Source organism: Takifugu rubripes, chromosome 21, assembly GCF_901000725.2.
Source record: "Takifugu rubripes chromosome 21, fTakRub1.2, whole genome shotgun sequence".
Lineage (NCBI taxonomy): Eukaryota > Metazoa > Chordata > Actinopteri > Tetraodontiformes > Tetraodontidae > Takifugu > Takifugu rubripes.
In genome coordinates this window covers 17,760,819-17,782,568 of record NC_042305.1, presented here as the reverse complement: position 1 = coordinate 17,782,568, position 21,750 = coordinate 17,760,819, and the positions used below count along the sequence as shown (strand labels likewise).

Sequence of the window (21,750 nt, the reverse complement as noted above, 5' to 3'; positions counted from 1 at the left end):
TTTCTAGATTCTCTGTCTTACTTGTGGTGGCAATTTTACTGTCAATTGTTGTTGTTGATGATGATGATGATGATGATGATGATGATGATGATGATGATGATGATGATGATGATGGAACTTCAGTGGTGGACACTGGAGGAACTGATGGAGGAACTGAAGGCTGCTCTGAAAGTGGAAGCTTCATCTTCTCCAGATCAAGAGTGTCTGTGGTTCCAGTTGGTATCAGGCCTGATTTTTTAGTGATGTCAACAGAGGGTGCAAAGGTTACAGAAGAAGATTGAGTCAGCAAATCCTGGACCTGTTCACCTGAACCATCTTCAGATGTAAAGAGCTGCAGTGTTTCATCAATTTCAGGAGAAACTGAGGCCTTCTCTGTCATGCTTGTACCATCTTCAACAATTGGTAAAGTTGTTGGTTTCTCTGTGCTGAACAGTGAAGATGCTGTTGATACCGTAGAATATTTGAATGAAGTATCAGTCACTTCTTCTCCTGAACTCTCTTCATCAACTGATGGGAAAAAAGTTCTTATCTCAGCAGTTGGTTCTACTTTTTCTGTCTTAGTTGTGGTTGTAATTTTACTGTCAGTTATTGTTGTTTTGTTGTTGTTGTTATTGTTGATGATGATGATGATGATGATGATGATGATGATGATGATGATGATGATGGATCTTCAGTGGTGGACACTGGAGGAACTGATGGAGGAACTGATGGCTGCTCTGAAAGTGGAAGTTTCATCTTATCCAGATCAAGAGTGTCTTTGGTTCCAGTTGGTATCAGGCCTGATTTTTCAGTGATGTCAACAGAGGGTGCAAAGGTTACAGAAGAAGATTGAGTCAGCAAATCCTGGACCTGTTCACCTGAACCATCTTCAGATGTAAAGAGCTGCAGTGTTTCATCAATTTCAGGAGAAACTGAGGCCTTCTCTGTCATGCTTGTACCATCTTCAATAATTGGTAATCCAGTTGGTTTCTCTGTGCTGAACAGTGAAGATGCTGTTGATACCGTAGAATATTTGAATGAAGTATCAGTCACTTCTTCTCCTGAACTCTCTTCATCAACTGATGGGAAAAAAGTTCTTATCTCAGCAGATGGTTCTACTTTTTCTGTCTTACTTGTGGTTGCAATTTTACTGTCAGTTATTGTTGTTGATGATGATAATGATGGATCTTCAGTCATGGACAGTGATGATACTGATGGACCTGCAGGCTCTGATGTAACACTCATTTCTTTGTCATGTAATGATTCCACTGATGGCGTATTAGTGGATGACAAGGAGGAGACTGTTGTTCCCAAAATCAAAGTCTCTCCAATCACATCAACACTGCTGACAGGAGAACTTTCAGTTTGACTGGAGCTTGACATTGAGGATGTTTCTGGTTTAAATGTTGATCTACTGAGAGAAGGAAGAGACTCAACCATTGAAGACTCATTGCTGATCACATCATCCTCAAAGTGTGAAACAGATGATGATGTTCCAGCATCCACACTTGGAGAAACTGTCACTGAGCTAGAAATGCTCTCTGCTGACGCTGGAGGAACTGATGGCTGCTCTGAAAGGGGAAGCTTCATCTTATCCAGATCAAGAGTGTCTGTGGTTCCAGTTGGTATCAAGCCAGATTTTTCAGTAATGTCAACAGAAGGTGCAAAGGTCACAGAAGAAGACTGAGTCAGCAAATCCTGGACCTGTTCACCTGAACCATCTTCAGATGTAAAGAGCTGCAGGGTTTCATCAGTTTGAGGTGAAACTGAGGCCTTCTCTGTCATGCTTGTACCATCTTCAATAATTGGTAATCCAGTTGGTTTCTCTGTGCTGAACAGTGAAGATGCTGTTGATACCGTAGAATATTTGAATGAAGTATCAGTCACTTCTTCTCCTGAACTCTCTTCATCAACTGATGGGAAAAAAGTTCTTATCTCAGCAGATGGTTCTACTTTTTCTGTCTTACTTGTGGTTGCAATTTTACTGTCAGTTATTGTTGTTGATGATGATAATGATGGATCTTCAGTAGTGGACAGTGATGATACTGATGGACCTGCAGGCTCTGATGTAACACTCATTTCTTTGTCATGTAATGATTCCACTGATGGCGTATTAGTGGATGACAAGGAGGAGACTGTTGTTCCCAAAATCAAAGTCTCTCCAATCACATCAACACTGCTGACAGGAGAACTTTCAGTTTGACTGGAGCTTGACATTGAGGATGTTTCTGGTTTAAATGTTGATCTACTGAGAGAAGGAAGAGACTCAACCATTGAAGACTCATTGCTGATCACATCATCCTCAAAATGTGAAACAGATGATGATGTTCCAGCATCCACACTTGGAGAAACTGTCACTGAGCTAGAAATGCTCTCTGCTGACGCTGGAGGAACTGATGGCTGCTCTGAAAGGGGAAGCTTCATCTTATCCAGATCAAGAGTGTCTGTGGTTCCAGTTGGTATCAAGCCAGATTTTTCAGTGATGTCAACAGAAGGTGCAAAGGTCACAGAAGAAGACTGAGTCAGCAAATCCTGGACCTGTTCACCTGAACCATCTTCAGATGTAAAGAGCTGCAGGGTTTCATCAGTTTCAGGAGAAACTGAGGCCTTCTCTGTCATGCTTGTACCATCCTCAATAATTGGTAAAGCTGTTGGTTTCTCTGTGCTAAACAGTGAAGATGCTGTTGACACCGTAGAATAATTGAATGTAGTATTACTAGCTTCTTCTCCTGAGCTCTCTTCTGTGGATTTTAATCCTGCTGGTTCTTCTTCAGCCGTGCTGGTGGTTTCCTCTTTGTCCACTGATATTGATGATGGTTCCTCTGTACTGTACAGTGATGATGCCACAGTAAAACTGTGATGGACTGAAGATTTGGCTGTTGTCACCACATTGTGTTCATCAATAACTGGCAATGCAGTTGGTTTCTCTGTGCTAAACAGTGAAGATGCTGTTGATACCGTAGAATATTTGAATGAAGTATCAGTCACTTCTTCTCCTGAACTCTCTTCATCAACTGATGGGAAAAAAGTTCTTATCTCAGCAGTTGGTTCTACTTTTTCTGTCTTAGTTGTGGTTGTAATTTTACTGTCAGTTATTGTTGTTTTTGTTGATGATGATGATGATGATGATGATGGATCTTCAGTGGTGGACACTGGAGGAACTGATGGAGGAACTGATGGCTGCTCTGAAAGTGGAAGTTTCATCTTATCCAGATCAAGAGTGTCTGTGGTTCCAGTTGGTATCAGGCCTGATTTTTCAGTGATGTCAACAGAGGGTGCAAAGGTCACAATAGAAGACTGATTCAGCAAACCTTGGACTTGTTCACCTGAACCATCTTCAGATGTAAAGAGCTGCAGTGTTTCATCAGTTTGAGGTGAAACTGAGGTCTTCTCTGTCATGCTTGTACCATCCTCAATAATTGGTAATCCAGTTGGTTTCTCTGTGCTGAACAGTGAAGATGCTGTTGATACCGTAGAATATTTGAATGAAGTATCAGTCACTTCTTCTCCTGAACTCTCTTCATCAACTGATGGGAAAAAAGTTCTTATCTCAGCAGATGGTTCTACTTTTTCTGTCTTACTTGTGGTTGCAATTTTACTGTCAGTTATTGTTGTTGATGATGATAATGATGGATCTTCAGTCATGGACAGTGATGATACTGATGGACCTGCAGGCTCTGATGTAACACTCATTTCTTTGTCATGTAATGATTCCACTGATGGCGTATTAGTGGATGACAAGGAGGAGACTGTTGTTCCCAAAATCAAAGTCTCTCCAATCACATCAACACTGCTGACAGGAGAACTTTCAGTTTGACTGGAGCTTGACATTGAGGATGTTTCTGGTTTAAATGTTGATCTACTGAGAGAAGGAAGAGACTCAACCATTGAAGACTCATTGCTGATCACATCATCCTCAAAGTGTGAAACAGATGATGATGTTCCAGCATCCACACTTGGAGAAACTGTCACTGAGCTAGAAATGCTCTCTGCTGATGCTGGAGGAACTGATGGCTGCTCTGAAAGGGGAAGCTTCATCTTATCCAGATCAAGAGTGTCTGTGGTTCCAGTTGGTATCAAGCCAGATTTTTCAGTAATGTCAACAGAAGGTGCAAAGGTCACAGAAGAAGACTGAGTCAGCAAATCCTGGACCTGTTCACCTGAACCATCTTCAGATGTAAAGAGCTGCAGTGTTTCATCAGTTTGAGGTGAAACTGAGGTCTTCTCTGTCATGCTTGTACCATCTTCAATAATTGGTAATCCAGTTGGTTTCTCTGTGCTGAACAGTGAAGATGCTGTTGATACCGTAGAATATTTGAATGAAGTATCAGTCACTTCTTCTCCTGAACTCTCTTCATCAACTGATGGGAAAAAAGTTCTTATCTCAGCAGATGGTTCTACTTTTTCTGTCTTACTTGTGGTTGCAATTTTACTGTCAGTTATTGTTGTTGATGATGATAATGATGGATCTTCAGTCATGGACAGTGATGATACTGATGGACCTGCAGGCTCTGATGTAACACTTATTTCTTTGTCATGTAATGATTCCACTGATGGCGTATTAGTGGATGACAAGGAGGAGACTGTTGTTCCCAAAATCAAAGTCTCTCCAATCACATCAACACTGCTGAAAGGAGAACTTTCAGTTTGACTGGAGCTTGACATTGAGGATGTTTCTGGTTTAAATGTTGATCTACTGAGAGAAGGAAGAGACTCAACCATTGAAGACTCATTGCTGATCACATCATCCTCAAAGTGTGAAACAGATGATGATGTTCCAGCATCCACACTTGGAGAAACTGTCACTGAGCTAGAAATGCTCTCTGCTGACGCTGGAGGAACTGATGGCTGCTCTGAAAGTGGAAGCGTCATCTTCTCCAGATCAAGAGTGTCTGTGGTTCCAGTTGGTATCAAGCCAGATTTTTCAGTAATGTCAACAGAAGGTGCAAAGGTCACAGAAGAAGACTGAGTCAGCAAATCCTGGACCTGTTCACCTGAACCATCTTCAGATGTAAAGAGCTGCAGTGTTTCATCAGTTTGAGGTGAAACTGAGGTCTTCTCTGTCATGCTTGTACCATCTTCAATAATTGGTAATCCAGTTGGTTTCTCTGTGCTGAACAGTGAAGATGCTGTTGATACCGTAGAATATTTGAATGAAGTATCAGTCACTTCTTCTCCTGAACTCTCTTCATCAACTGATGGGAAAAAAGTTCTTATCTCAGCAGATGGTTCTACTTTTTCTGTCTTACTTGTGGTTGCAATTTTACTGTCAGTTATTGTTGTTGATGATGATAATGATGGATCTTCAGTCATGGACAGTGATGATACTGATGGACCTGCAGGCTCTGATGTAACACTTATTTCTTTGTCATGTAATGATTCCACTGATGGCGTATTAGTGGATGACAAGGAGGAGACTGTTGTTCCCAAAATCAAAGTCTCTCCAATTACATCAACACTGCTGAAAGGAGAACTTTCAGTTTGACTGGAGCTTGACATTGAGGATGTTTCTGGTTTAAATGTTGATCTACTGAGAGAAGGAAGAGACTCAACCATTGAAGACTCATTGCTGATCACATCATCCTCAAAGTGTGAAACAGATGATGATGTTCCAGCATCCACACTTGGAGAAACTGTCACTGAGCTAGAAATGCTCTCTGCTGACGCTGGAGGAACTGATGGCTGCTCTGAAAGGGGAAGCTTCATCTTATCCAGATCAAGAGTGTCTGTGGTTCCAGTTGGTATCAAGCCAGATTTTTCAGTGATGTCAACAGAAGGTGCAAAAGTTACAGAAGAAGACTGATTCAGCAAATCTTGGACTTGTTCACCTGAACCATCTTCAGATGTAAAGAGCTGCAGGGTTTCATCAGTTCCAGGAGAAACTGAGGCCTTCTCTGTCATGCTTGTACCATCCTCAATAATTGGTAAAGCTGTTGGTTTCTCTGTGCTAAACAGTGAAGATGCTGTTGACACCGTAGAATAATTGAATGTAGTATTACTAGCTTCTTCTCCTGAGCTCTCTTCTGTGGATTTTAATCCTGCTGGTTCTTCTTCAGCCGTGCTGGTGGTTTCCTCTTTGTCCACTGATATTGATGATGGTTCCTCTGTACTGTACAGTGATGATGCCACAGTAAAACTGTGATGGACTGAAGATTTGGCGGTTGTCACCACATTGTGTTCATCAATAACTGGCAATGCAGTTGGTTTCTCTGTGCTAAACAGTGAAGATGCTGTTGATGCTGTTGAATATTTCAGGGAAATCTCAGTAGCTTCTTCTCCTGTACTCTGTTCATCAACTGATGGGAAAAATGTTCTTATCTCAGCAGTTGTTTCTAGATTCTCTGTCTTACTTGTGGTGGCAATTTTACTGTCAATTGTTGTTGTTGTTGATGATGATGATGATGATGATGATGATGATGATGATGATGATGATGATGATGATGATGGAACTTCAGTGGTGGACACTGGAGGAACTGATGGAGGAACTGATGGCTGCTCTGAAAGTGGAAGCTTCATCTTCTCCAGATCAAGAGTGTCTGTGGTTCCAGTTGGTATCAGGCCTGATTTTTCAGTGATGTCAACAGAGGGTGCAAAGGTTACAGAAGAAGATTGAGTCAGCAAATCTTGGACTTGTTCACCTGAACCATCTTCAGATGTAAAGAGCTGCAGTGTTTCATCAGATTGAGGAGAAACTGAGGCCTTCTCTGTCATGCTTGTACCATCTTCAATAATTGGTAATCCAGTTGGTTTCTCTGTGCTGAACAGTGAAGATGCTGTTGATACCGTAGAATATTTGAATGAAGTATCAGTCACTTCTTCTCCTGAACTCTCTTCATCAACTGATGGGAAAAAAGTTCTTATCTCAGCAGTTGGTTCTACTTTTTCTGTCTTAGTTGTAGTTGTAATTTTACTGTCAGTTATTGATGGATCTTCAGTGGTGGACACTGGAGGAACTGATGGAGGAACTGATGGCTGCTCTGAAAGTGGAAGTTTCATCTTATCCAGATCAAGAGTGTCTGTGGTTCCAGTTGGTATCAGGCCTGATTTTTCAGTGATGTCAACAGAGGGTGCAAAGGTCAAAATAGAAGACTGATTCAGCAAACCTTGGACTTGTTCACCTGAACCATCTTCAGATGTAAAGAGCTGCAGGGTTTCATCAGTTTCAGGAGAAACTGAGGCCTTCTCTGTCATGCTTGTACCATCCTCAATAATTGGTAAAGCTGTTAGTTTCTCTGTGCTGAACAGTGAAGATGCTGTTGATACCGTAGAATATTTGAATGAAGTATCAGCAGCTTCTTCTCCTGAGCTCTCTTTTTCTGTGCTGAACAGTGAAGATTTTTTTAACGTAGTTACTTCCTTTGGCTTCATCGTTGTGTTTACATCTTCCTTGTACGTTCCCGATAATGTTGTCTCCGATGTTAGAAATAGTTTTCCAGCCTGAATGGTGGTTGGCACTGGTTCTTGACGATCAGACGATTTCAGTGTCTCATTCCTGTCTGAGGTTTTTGCTGTTGTCGTAAAGAGAACGGGTGCAGTTTCAGGTTTCAAGGTAGAAGGACTAAAGGAAGGAATTGGCGCCAATTTTGTACTTCCAATGATGTGTTTATCCTGCAGATGTGAGCGTGGGGATGTGAGTGGAATTCCTGTTCTTGGAGCAGTTGTGCTAGCCAGAGGTGAATCAACCTTTTTAGTTGAAGAGATTAGTCTTTCTGTATGGCTCATAGCAGGAAGCTCTTTTCCAGTGGCTGGCATTTCGGTTGTCTTTCCAGTTAAATTTAGGGTCGCACTTGCATCGGTTGCATGAGATGTTGCCACTTTTGGAGACTCAGATGCTGGGGGCAGGGTGGTTGACAAGTTCAGCAGGTCACTAGTAGAATTAACACTGATGTCTTCAGATCGTTCAATGTCAGTCGTCACAGATGGCAGTGTTGACATTCCAGGGATCTCTGTTGATCCACTGAAAGAAGGAAGGGATTCCACAAGTCTAGGTTTAATGCTGATATTATCTATAGAGTCTGTGACAGTGGATGCTGGAACACTGTCGAAGATTTTGGGGACTGAGCTTGTTTGGAAACCTAATGTTTCATCTGCTGGAGATGGCAGCTTTGTGATATCCTGAACTCTCGATGTTGTAACAGGCAACGTTACTTTTGGCACATCGGTGCTGGTGGCAGAAGGTTTGTCAGTCTGAGAGTGCGTGCCCTGAGGCTGATCACCTGAGCCATCTTCCCATGCTATGGTGTTAATCGTACTTTGCACTGTCTTCGATTTATCAGTCTGTATTGAGAAGGAAATGTCTTTTTGTGTAACTGGCAGTGATGCTGGCTTCTCAGTACTAAACAGCGAGGAAGCCGTGGAAGCTATTGGACTGCTAGGGCTCTGGCCTTCTGTTCGGGGTTTGTATGATTCTCTAACCGATGTCAAGTCTGTGGTCAATACCGAAGATCCAGTGGTTGCCATCAAGATTTGATTTGATTCTCCGGTCAAATGGGTGGTCCTTTCTCCGGACCTCTCTGAATCCTTGGTCAAGAGAACTGATGCTGTCTGGAGTTCCTCTTCAGTGCCTGACAATGTCATTGTTGTCCCGGTGCTCGAAGGAAGGGGAACAGTAGAGATGTTATGGGACTGGTCCTCCAAGTCCGGTTCCTCAACGGAAGTTGTGTTATCCGTAATGGGAGACACTGAGGGCTGTGCTGTCCGAACAGCAGCTTCCGTAAATTCAGATTTTGTGGGCTTTTCTGATTCGATGAAGGATGGGGTCACAATCAAGTCTGTCATTTTGAGTTTTGTTGCATTCATGTTGTCTGTTACAGAAGGTAGTGTGACACCAGGGGTATTACTGCTATCGGTGCTTGCAGAAAGCACTGAGGAGGACGTCGCGTTCATACCAATATCTGTCGAAACAGCGGTTCCTAACGGCATAGATTGTGGTTTGATTCCTTCTGTAGTGTGACCAGGAGAAATTGTCTGGAGTTCAGAATGCATCTCACTTGTGGGGTTCAAATCTGAGCTTATATGATCTTCAGGTCTCTCATGAGATGAGTGACCAGTGGCAGCTTGGTCTGTTACAACAACAGGTGTTTGGGTCACCGGTGATAGGCTCTGTGTTAGTAAATTACAAAAATAATCAGTGAACGTCTCAACTTTGGTCTTAATCATTTCAATCGTTCCGTGTAAGGAAGAAGAAACAGGAGTTGTTGTCTGATCGGGTTCCAACTCTTTGCCTGTTTCTGTGCCTGCTGGTTGCCCTGTTATCCCGCCCTCCGCTACTGGACCAGTTGCTTGTGAACTTGAAGGCAAACTTGCAGTTCCTGCAGAGGCGCCTGGTCTCTGGCTGGATGTCAACATGTTTATGGCGTCAAGGCCTGAACCATCCTCTTCTCCTGTTATAAATTCTGAACTGATCCTGACCTCTGTAGCCCCTCCCTGGTTTATTATTTTAGCCGTTGAAGCTGAAGTACTGCTGCCAACCTCCAAGGCTAAAGTTGTCTCATTCTCATGGGCCTGTGCAGAAGAAGCTGGACTTGTAAATATCGGGTCAGCCCTTGGGTCATCTTTCCCTCCCTCCACGTCTTGAGTGGAGCTCTGTGAGTCAGTAGACGTTGATGTAACCATTTTCCCATCAACACCATTGTCAGATGGGGTGGACACATGTAAGTCTAATGTGGTCTGAGTGCTGTGATCAGCAGCTGCAGTAACAGATGTGCTCTCTGCGTCCTCTGTGGTTTCAGTTTTATCACTGTGATGACCTGCTTCCTTTGTCTGCGTTACTGCTGAGTTACTTTTCACATACGACAGAGTAAACTGTGACTCGCCAACTACTCGTTCTTGGGCAGAGGAGCTGGTGGTGGATTCCTCCGACCTCGTTTGGGATTCTGCAGCTGTTTCGGTGACAGTTTTGACATCGAGCCCTCTTATTGTTGCATCTGAACCACGTTCAGGTTGTGTTGTTTTAGACAGAGCAACATCCTCTGTGGTAAATGTTAAGATAGTAGTCACCTTGTTGATGTCAGGAGGTTTGTGGGAAGGTGATTCAAGTCTAGTGATTACCTCAGGCTCATTGTTTTCAACATTTGGAATCTCTCTAGAGGTTTCTGTCACTGTGGTTTCTGTAACTGTGGCTTCTGTGGCTCTGTGGTCAGGGAGGGTAGATGAACTGAAATCAGTGTCACCTTTCTCCCTCAGCATGGTCACATTTGTCACAATCTGGGTACCTTTGGCTTCCCTTTCTTCTGGGCTCTGTGGCTCCAGTGTAATCTCATATTTGTCATTTTCAAAGCCAACAGTTGGAGTGACGGTTACAGTGGCTTTGGAGAAAGGGTCTGGCTTTATGCCTGACAAGGTGGAGTCACCATCAGGGTGTTCAGAAACAGCTGATATGCCAGGATCCTGGGAACCTGGTGGCTCTAGAGTCTGGTCAGCTGTTGAGAAAATAACAACCGTTTAATTGTAGACAAGCTAAAATCATGAGCAGAAAAAGAGTAAAGAACATCGGATTAGTGTTTGATCCCCTAAAATATAAAAGTAATATTTCCAAATTTCCAAACAGCTTAATATGATGTACACAAAAGGCAAGTTGTGGAATATTTAGAGGAAGTGACCCAACTGGTAACTGACACAGGGCTGGACTTTATTGTCCATTTCAAAGAAGCACATATTGACGAATAATTACAAAGTAAATGGTTCAAAATCATTAAATAATTTGGGGTGTTTTTTGATACTTGCTGAAGAAAAAGCCTCTGAAATTGTTTCTCAAAAAGTAGAAAAAAGAGGATTTAAGTGGCTACACAACAAGCAGTTCAAAGAAATCTGTAACACTGTGGCTATTTTTGCCTTCTGTAACATAACAAAAGGCATTTAAATCTGCTATCAGCATGATTCTGCCTTTAATAAAGCTAGTTTGAGGACATCATTCCAGGGAACTACAGTCTTTCTCTTCTGGAAATCATCAGATTCTGAGATGAATCATTTCACACTGATGCCAACAAATACAGTCTAGAGTTGTTTGCATGTACTTAATGGGACTTTTGAGCTTTTTGTAATCATTAAAAAATATGTGCAGGGCAGGAGGGTAAAAGAACAGAGTCGCGCTTAATCCTAAAATGAAAACCTGGGTCCTGTTGGACTGTGCTTGTCTCTCTCTTTGCTCCTTTCCCCCCAGAGTGTCCCACAAATGGTGATTGAGAAAGATTATTGGTTGCAAACAAGAACACCTGCAGCAGCTCAGCGCTGCAGAATGACACCTGTGTACAACAAAGACCAGGCCTGGGAACTGAAGCATCCACGCAACGATCCAAAGCACAGCTGGACCTCCAGAGACAACATGAAACACAAACACCTAAAATAAATACTCGATAAACGGAAAATATTACAATCGCCATTGTCGGTGTTACACAACGTACAACATCACTGGCTCCTCTACTCAAGTACAACTTAAATAAATCTGTTTGTGTGTTAAACTGCAACATTTATGGTTATCGGGTTTTAGTCGTCTTGCTTCATTTGAACATTTCATAAACAGTCCTGAAGTAAGCGGGCAGACGTGGCACTATTTAACATCCTAAAATTGTGCAACTGCTGAGAAGCCCGAGAACGCCATTCTCCCTGTGCCACAGGATTTTCCAAAAGCCTTTCCCACATGTGCTGGGAGAGCAGGAGGAGACCTGGAGCATCTCAGATGACCACATCACATGATGAAGAGGTAATCGTCACTGGAAACATTCACTTTTGGTCAAACGCCTTCCAGCTGTGCTCAACGAGAGACTTTACATTAGGGGTGACCTCACTTTTTATGATGTGCCCAGTCTACCCAGCAGCTGTTAGAACCAGACTAACTTTTACTGAGCTTCTTCATGTAGCTACACTGAACATGCTGCATACATGAGCCTGGCGGCAAACTTCAGATTTACTCAATACTAAAAGGCCAAACCAAACTCAATGGTACATTTTCAATTTCCAGCTCTTCCACTGACGAGAGCAGAAGTTATTCAAATACTACAGCGATAGCAAAAATTCTAATAATCCATGTAGGTGACCTGAAGGTTTTCATGAAGCTGTTTTATTTGTCTTACCTGCTTGCTGTAAGAGCGTGGCCGCGGTCACTTGGCTGGACTGGTGGCTTCTGTTCGTGTGTGTGACCGCTGCAGTTGGCGGCCTGGTGGTGCGACCTGCAGCCGAAGCCATGGATGTAAAGAACTCCGGGTCAATCTCTGTCCTCGCGTCAGTCTGCGTCAGGGTGTCGCCGCTGTGCACCGTTAACTGAGCGGTGGACTCATCAAAGACCTGAACGCCTGCCGACGCTGTTTCGTCTTCGGTCAGCTCTCCGCTGTCAGGCAGGATGGCGGCCACAGCTGCTGTCTGCAGGTTCTGCACGTGACCCGTGGTTTGGGCCGGGGTGCTGGTCGGCTCTGGTGGTTCTGTAGTAGTGACCTGGGCTTCACCGCCAGGCTGAGTGTTGCACATGTACGTGGTTTCAGTGGGAGCGACTGTTGTCGTATCCGGATGGACACTGTCTGTCGTCGAGACGTCCTGTTCCAGTGGCTGAGTCGGCGGGAGGGCCTCAACACTGAAATGGGTCTCGATCTCATCAGCACCAACGTCGTATACACTCGTGGGCATTGATTCGGAGGAGCTGAACACTTCCTCCACATTCACTTCAGTTGTTTCTGTTGGGTTGTCAGGGAGGTCAGAGGTCGTCGCCGCAGTGATCCCAGGAACCAGAATGGTTTCCTCAGTCTTCCCCTCAGCAAACATTGGCTCAGTGATGAGAGAGGGGTCTAGCATGGGAATGTCTGGCTGGATTGTGTTGATCTTGATCACCGAGAGGTCTTCTTGTTCCTCGATGGGCCCTGGCTCTAGGACGCTGTTAAAGTCCAGAAGCTCATCATGGTCCTCTTTGATGGTGGGTGCCACTGTTGTGATTAACTCTTCCTTCTGGCCTGCTTGAGTTGGGCGCGGGGGAGCCATACTGGTAGAGAACATAGATGTGGCCCCTGTAGGATCTAAAGCTTCTGGGAATTCTTTTGTTTCAGTGTCAGATGTCGACAGAGTAGAGGGGGCATTGTCCCACACTAAAGGATTTATGCTAGACGAGCCCATGGCGGTGGTGGCCACTTCAACAACAGAAACATCTACAATGGATGTCTGTTTGATCACCGTTTTCCCTCCTAAAAACAAGATTAGTACAAATTAGCCTATGATTCTTTCTTACTTCATCAATAGATTTCATTATAACACTATTTCCATAGTAGGTAGGAAACAGAACATCTGTTAAAATTTATTGCCAATAAGCTGAATCACACAAGGTTACACTGTGCTGGCCACAAAGTGTAGTCACAAGTCATTATACTGCACATCTGAAATAGCACAATTTGAATATTGTCTACCTCAGTTTAAGAAATCTTAAAGTAAATACCTCAAGTACGTACATCATCTAAATAATAATACAATCCAGTTGATAATTATGATTATGAGTCCACTTTATCGCGCTGAGTTTGTAGCATGCGCCAGAGAAAATAAGGTTAGTTGTGTTTTCTGCATAATGCCACAGTGTTCCCACACCCAACGATAAGGTCTGTTTAAAACTTTAAACCTAAACTTTGCCTGATATGCAGATAAGGGTTCCCAGAAACAGGATTTATATAAACTTTTAGCTATCTAGTGTTTTAGGCTGGTTAAAGCTGCCCGGCTGTCCTCATCTTCTAGCATACTAAGCCCATTCAGCCACTGGGAACTTGTCTGCTGTTTCGCCTCTGCCAAATATCCATTCAAGAACAGTTTTATTCTCTTTGCTTCACCTCTGTCTCGCTGCCTTCCCATGCTGTGCTCCTTCTGTTACATTCGAGCTTTCTTCACTGGCACAGATTATATAAAGCCAGCTGTTGACCATTAAGTCCTCAGCTTCTTTATACATGAAACCATCTCTGATGTGAGGCACATTTTTCCTCCACCAAGAAAAGGGTCCTGTCCCATCAGGGCACTTCTGCTCTGACAACAGTCTATTAACTCGACCCTTGCCAGCGGAGCTCTTTGCCTTTAGGTGCGCTTGTGTCGTCTTCTGCCAAATCCAAATCACAAATCACGGAATTTTTCCTTCTCCGTCACTGGGAAGCACGCAGATTTACATATTTCACTTTTGTGGCATTTTCTTGGTGTGGGAAAGCAGGAAATGATGGAGCAAGTTCCACTGAACAAGGGTCCTTGAACGCCACTTAAAGAGGGGGTGTAAATACAAACAGGGCGAGAGGGCTGACATGGAATAAGAAGAGCAGGAGGTGATGGTGACCTGTTTACCTGCCCTCTGAACTCTAATGGGGACTTATCACTGCGAGAGTTAGCTTTGCTCGCGGCCATTAAATGGCCCGGCAGGGCCCGGCTTATCTGTCTAACCTCACATTCGGAAAGATGGAAAGGCCAGGTCAAAGGTCGCCAAGGATGACTGAATTTAGCAGTCCAGCAGTAGCTTTGTCCATTATCTAAACGTCTACCCTGATAAGTACAAGTGAGAATGACAGAGGGCAAAAGCCTGACAGCGGAAATAAGATGAGAAAGGTGAAAAGGAGGAAGAGAGTGAGACTGAAAAGGCTGACAGGTGTGGTATTAGCCACTTTTTCTGCTAGTCTCAGTTTTGCCTGAGGGGTGTTGATTAGTTAAGAAGGCTAACCTGGGTCTGCAAACTCCCAGTGAACCGTAAGGTGTCACTTTTGTCTTGCTCCATTTTAACATTCTTAAACTGTAATCCTGGTTTGCAACAGTGACTCGCTCTGCTCATAACTTATATCCTACTATAAATGTCTGAAAGTATCAACAGTTTACAGCCACAGCTGATGAATTCTGCTCTTCCCAACACCTCCATTACTCAGATTATTCAGCGTAATCTGTTATGACAGAAGCAACAATTGATGCGGCAACCGCTGAATGGGATTTTATATTATATCAAAAAATGATGGTGCCATATTAAACAGCATTGGAGGACACGGCCTGGTTTAGTTTGTTTCAGTAGTGAAGCTGTGTGAGAACCAGCCCTTCACTGGTCCAGCTGGAAGTAATAAAGATAAAAATATTTACACGTGCGACTGTCTGGAGCAAAGGATTGATCATTAATCTCACTATTAGGATAAGAACAGACATGCCCATTGTTTTTAAAGACAACAGTTTACCGCTACGGGTAACTTTAATGGTGTCGTGTGCAGGTAAGAGTTTATTTCTTTGAGAGGACTTACCTTTAAAACAATAAGCTCCCAGCATTGTGGCTGGTTCTGGAAAGCCGGTTTGGTTTTTAAAACGGTACATGGTCCTGACTCCGAGCAGACCTCCCCCACACTGCATCTTTGGCACGGCGACGGGGTGTCGAGCACTGCCGTCGGACAGCCAGCCGTAGTCACACCTGTCCAAACCGAGGCGCCAGGCAGCGTGGAGCTGGCCCGGGTTTGCCAGCACAGCGTTTTCCTTCAGACACTCTTTACTGGCTTCTTCAAAAGTCATCTTGTGTCTGACGGGTGAATAATACACTTTACCTGAAATACGCCCCCCGCCCAAGAAAAAAGGATGAATAAAGGCAACAAATTGTGACGACACTACGTACATCAGATGTGACACAAGCTATTTCAGGAAAACGTACTGTTACTTGATCGTTTACACTTAAATTAAATTAGATGTAATCGGGCAATCATTGATTTCTGAATCAGTCTGCAGCCGCCGACCTAAAACTGCTGACAGCTGACACAGGGCTCAGACCCAAAACTCCCACCTTTTAGATTTAAAACAACAGCAGCTCTTTCACACAAGTGGGATAGTAATGCTGACAATGTAGCCTATCAGAGGGATCTAAACGCTAAAGAACCCTCTGCAGAGTTCGATTTGTTAGCAATGAGTGATTTTATAATGGAAAAAAAAACTATTATAGACAAGCTGCTAAATTCTGGGTCATCTCGACACCATCACGATCACGTCTTTATGCTGTGACTTTTAGGAAGAGAAGTCGCTCTGTGGACCTAACGGCCTTATTAAAAGCTCACATAACCTTTTAAATATACAGTCTTATAAGCAATAAAAGTCATTTGGTTTGGCACCATCTAAATTCGAAGGTGTTGTTACTCCTAAAAGAGGGCATTTCAGTGCATCGGAATGATACAGAGGACTAGAAAGGCCTCATTTTGTGGGGAAATTACCATCAAGTTTGTCTATGTAGCAGTAAACATCATAGGTGTCTGTGAGTTTCCGTTTCCCATATGTCCTAATGCCAGGTTTGCTCTGTAGGTTGCCATAGCAGCCCTTTCTTGGCCTTGTGATTGGGTACCTTTAAAATCAGACAAACAAAGAGATGTTTGTGTACCCCAACATTGACGATCATTTCTGTAAAGGAATAACTGTGGTATTAAACTGCAGCTCACCCGACTATCTGCTCAGCCAGCCAGCCGGCATCACACTGATCAAATCCATCCTCGTAGGCGGCTTTCAGCTGCTCAAAGGTAGCAATGGTTGCTCCAATATCTTGGCACGTTTGGACCGCCCCCTGGTAGTCCAAGTTGTACCTGCTGGCGTTTGTCCGGTAGTGAAACACCACACCTGTCAAAAATAAATAAATAAAAGGATCACGTTATGGATCACGTTAAGCAGTAGATCAATTGGAATTTCAGATTCCTTCATAAATCTTCTTGCAATAAATCCCGCGGTTCGGGCTCTGTAAGTCACAGCATTTTTACAACGCAGCGTTACACATTTGACCACACGGTGACGGAAAGGAAAAGAAAGAACAGCGACTGACGGAGTTCTAAGACACTCTTTGTTCTGCCCATAACATGTGGAGGACCAGCTGTATTTTGGGCAGTGCTGAATTTGGTGTGGACAGACACCCAGAATCTGTGTCACATCTAAAACGAGCCCAAATGAACACTGTGGTGAGGCCGTGTAACTACTAGGTAGCCGCTGCTACCAAATTAAGCAGAAAGGCGCCTGAAACTGCATCTTGGTCGCTGACATTCAGTCACGTATCTTTCACAGACGCCCTGTCACGTACCGCTGACATCAAGGTCAACTGTATCCCGGGTGTCCTCGATGCCGTACATGACCTCACAGCGATACGTTCCTGTGTCGCTGGCACGTAGCTTGACCATTGTCAGCGTTGCGTCGCCGACATCTTCGGGGTGGCTGGGCACAGACACGCGGCTCCTGTAGCTGGGGCCGATTTTGATGACTCCGTTCTGTGCCACCAGCACGGTGGTTTCTACGTGCCGCTCTATTTTGGTCCATTTGATCCGCAGGTATTCTCTGGTGTGGATGGTTCCATTGGGACTGATGGCTGGTGCTGAAGTGGGAATGGCAGAGAAGAAGCAGGGAAGATTCACCTTCCCCGAGAGGGAACCAGTGACCGGCCTGATGATTGATAGAGAGCTGGAGTCTGCGTGGGAAAAAGAGAAAAGTGCTCGTTATTTTCTTAATTTATGCGCCTCTGTATTTTCTGTTTCTTCATCACTGCACTTTGTTGCTCCATGTTCTTCCACTTTACAAATACAAATCTGGTGTGTTTACACTGGTTCTAACAGATGCAGGTAAACACCATAAACCGGCCGAACCCATTTACATCGTCGGGGTGGAACGGCCGCTGCGAACGGGCTGGGAACAACAAAAATTGCATCATGACTCGAATATAGTTCTTGGAAAGTTGAACCTCATCCTTGGGTGTGGGAATAAAACTGAGTGCTGTGTAGCTGCAGCATGTCCGGATGAAGATATTACAGCAGTGTTACACAGACACAGTGTGTTTATTGTTAGGAAATTACTTTTGACATGAGAAGCAATTAAATACAAGATATTAATCAGTAAATATGGGTGATTTTCATCTTTACATGAGCATTTTTTTTCATAAAGAGCTCTTGGGTTTGGGTTATAACCCAACAACTGATGAAGCAGGTGACGTCTGCCATCTTTATTGAAGTACCATACCTGGATTTAATGCCTATGATTCAGATATTAGCTGCAGTTCCCCAGCACAGTTACAGCCACCCCAGTTGGAGCATTTCGCTCCAGTGCTGACTGTGTCAGACAGGATGTCAGACTGAAATGAATTGTAACAAGCTGAATCATGCTTGCTTGTTTGGGTTTCTTTCTGTTTTATCAGTGTGTGAGTGTGTGTGGTGGTAGTTGGAGTGGTTGCAGAGAACAATGTGAAAAATGCTGTGGAAACAGTGATGAGACAGCCCTGAGGCATGATTCTGTTGCAGCAGAGGTCCTTATTAGGATGGGGGGCTGCGACCAGCTGTTCTTTTCCAGACTGGGAGTCCAGTCTAATTGAAAGGTGTGTATTCACATCCAGATCCAGCATGGGGGGGGGGGGGGGGGGGGGGGGGCATTGGTGATGATGACAAAGGAAAGGGGGAGTGATGGGAAGAGGGAGGGACAGAGGGGGAGGAGTGACCCAGAGAAAGAGTCGGGACTCCTTCGGTCCCTACCTGTGGCAGCAGCAGCTTCACAGAGCCAGAGCAACCACCAGATGTGCTTGATATTCGGTATCATCTGTGGGGGGAAACAAAGGTGCATCTTGAAAGAACGTGTGCAAACAATGACATTTTCCTTTCCTACGCTTTGTTAAACGCAGTCATGTTTCTGGGGTGATAATCCTTCGACTGTTCTGCACAGCCAATGAGAAAAAGGCCTCTGAATGAGATTTCATCATGGACCAATTTTAGAAGGTCCCACTTTTCATTTCTTTTTTTCTTAAACTGCAATATAAACCACCAATAAATTAACAGAAGGGGGTATTTTTTAAAAGGAGCCACGTTTATATTTTAGTGAAATTCGTGGGTGGTGGGGTTGAGAGGAGAAGCTTCCTGACTTGCTCGAAACTCCATATTTCTTGGAGAAACGAGCAACGAGCCCACCGGCCTCATTTCCATGCCGCTGTGTAAACACAAGCTCTGGGTGGCAGCGGGGGGAGGCAGCAAACGCTCCTCCAATAAAAGGGACTCGAACATGATCTGACAGCTGGCGGTGACCAACAATCTCAATCAAACCCCGACAGCATATCAGTGTGGGAATCGGTGAAATGAATGACACCGAGTCTTTCCAGAGGCGAGACGCGCCCTGATGGAAACCGACTCAAAGTCCGGGAGAACACAAGCAAGACGAGTTCAAAGTGATCTAAGTTCAATTTAAATGGTCCCTAAAGTGAGTAAATTTAGTTTAACGGGTAGCAACACATGCTGCCCGCGGCGGTTCGATGTCATAGAGGCTGTCATATTGTGAGGAATTGAGTTCCATTTTTTCATTATTATTATTTCCATCCCAGAAACAGCTGTTTCTTATGCATGCTGGGCAGAAATCATGACGCACTGGACCTGGTAATTGTTCATGAATGCGATTCTCATTAACTGTGGTACAGCGGCCAACCTGGGGATTTGTACGTGGCTCACCCAGGAACACACGGGTTGACTGAGGACAGCATCGCATCTCTACACGCGTCGGACCGAGATCATTTACATGGCAAAAGATAAAAACGTTTGAACCTCAGCATAAACTATCCTGTGAAGAACCAGCAAGAAATAAATAATAGCGTCTTTTAGTTCGTTTAGTTTAGAAGAAGTGCCAGGTGGAACACTGCAAGACTGGGACTTAACTCTTTAAGTAAACATCAGTAATACTCACGTTTAGGTTTGTTTTACTCCATAAAATGTGCAAATGTTGGTTCTTTCTTAAATCCTCTTGGTCCCAGTGCGCAGCAGGCGTGCGTAAAAAGCGCCGAAAAGCGTGGAGTCCTCTGCGACTGCCTCTTCTCTGTGATGCTACAGAGACGCGCGGTTCCGGCTGATCCTGCTTCTGGACAGAGCCACTCAGCCCGTGGACCGCTGACAAACAGCAAGTTTAATTTTGCTGAACGCACACTGTTATTTCGTCCTTTTGAGAGAGGAGGAGTGTTCATCCAAAAAAAAGTGAATGAGACACCTTAGGTAGGAGGGGATGGGGTAGGTGGGGTGGACCAAATTCGACGCCGTGCCTGAGGTGTTGGTGTCATCCAATCCGACTGATCCGATCTGTCGTGGAATGCCACTTGGAGTGTGGATTTACGCAAATCAATCAAACAATCAATCATTTAAACGCCGAGAGAATTGAAAAGTTAAAAATAAATTGTTAATAAATCATTTCATTCGCCCGGAAGTTAATCCAGAATTATGCAGTTATTTCAGGTGCATCCAACATGTCCTTTGCTTAAATTTAAACTATGTATGAACACCTAATTGTGATAACGACGCTGGCATGCGGACAGCGCGCCGCCGCTCAAGTGTGCGCAATGGAAACGGGTGGTGCAGAGGCAGACACGTCCCGTTGAGTCACGACAAGGATGTTCCAAAAACACATTTCTGTCAGACCTGTGGAAGGAGTTTCTCTCTTCCAGCCCAGTGAGACTGTCAGACAGCCCCTGCGCTCCCAGATGAACGCTGAATTGTTAATGTATTCACTTAAACGCATCTCCGTGAAGGCTGATACGATCCAACAGAGGTCAACAGCTTCTGTCCTGGCTTTCCCACATGGGGGACAGGCTGACCCTCACTCTATCACAGGTCTCTCTTATTTAGGCTACTCTAAAGAGGAGCACTTAGCTAAGATCTTATCATTTTACTGCTTCTCTTTACATTCATTTTAAAAGAAAACTGTTTCCCTCCATGGAAGCAGATTTCCCTGACAGATCCCTCAGTGTGTGCATTTATGGATGATCATATATGACTTGATGACGAGGAGCCTGGCTGATGAATTATTGCAGTTAGAGGTCACGTTATTTAGGCTTTCAGCAACACTCAAACCATGTGTGAGAAGGAGCAGAGGTGAGGATCCTCCAAGAGAGAAGGTTGCCCTCATAGCCCCCGGCACTTGTCCACAGTCCTCCATTTGCCATACCTGTGTGCACTCTAATCATCGCAGCTTCGCGGCAGTTTGCCCCTGCGCAGCTTTCTCTGCAAAGAAAGAGGGTGGGGGAGCTTTTCAGCATCTGATTCGATTTCAGAAGACAAAATGTGGGGAAAATAAAACGACACAAACATTTGCTCGGCATTAGTGGTCTGTTGGGAATCTGGTTACACGGAGGAAACAAACGGTCACTTATGAGACCCCCGATGAAAACCAGTTGCAATGGAAAACAAATTTCAGCATTTGAAGACATAACCTGCCAGAGAGCTGAACCTGACCCGCTTGTGGGCAAAAGAACCTCAGCAAGGTTAACAAGTAGGTTTTAGTTACAGGAATCGCTCCTCTTTTACTGCCTCACCTTCTTAACTGAGTTGCTGTTAAAAGTTAAAAGCTGTGAGTCATTTAATGCTGTGTAAACTGTCTGTACTGTATGTGTAACCATGGAAGTCATGTTGCCTTTCAGCACCCATAAATCAGCGAGTCCAGGAGCCGATCAAAAAGCGTTTGATCCTTGGGATCTGCTGTGTGGGCCCCAAAATGACCCACATATCACATGACCTATAAAGGTGCTCTACCTCCGGCCCCATGCTATCTCAGCCTTCATTAAACGGCATTAAATTCCTCCAATCCCACGAGATCTGTTCTTTTGACAAGTCATCATGTGAAAAAAGATGCACTTTCAATCCATAGTTTTAAATCTATTTCCTCCAGGAGAGATGCAGGCTACTGGCCTCATCAGCACCATCATACATTAAATGTCAGTGATAGCATTTCTAAATAAATGCTATGGAAACACACGAGCAGCTGCCTAACACACCCGCTCGTTATGACTTCTGAACATAAAAAAAATAATTAAAAGGGGGCTAAAAGCTG

The 21,750-nt window shown here is 44.2% G+C and overlaps 1 protein-coding gene across 1 annotated transcript; it reads right to left on the bottom strand.

The window, feature by feature from the left end:
* Positions 1-585: 585 nt before the first annotated feature.
* LOC105418064 (versican core protein-like) lies at positions 586-19,892 on the bottom strand. The gene is made up of 11 exons (XM_029829561.1): positions 19,621-19,892; positions 18,429-18,492; positions 16,997-17,377; positions 16,371-16,545; positions 16,149-16,276; positions 15,201-15,494; positions 12,051-13,145; positions 7,253-10,400; positions 6,396-6,772; positions 1,570-3,113; positions 586-735 (listed from the first exon to the last, which is right to left on the bottom strand). Exons 2-11 carry the CDS (start codon positions 18,490-18,492, stop codon positions 586-588), a joined length of 7,356 nt encoding a protein of 2,451 aa, XP_029685421.1. The 5' UTR covers positions 19,621-19,892.
* Positions 19,893-21,750: the final 1,858 nt, after the last annotated feature.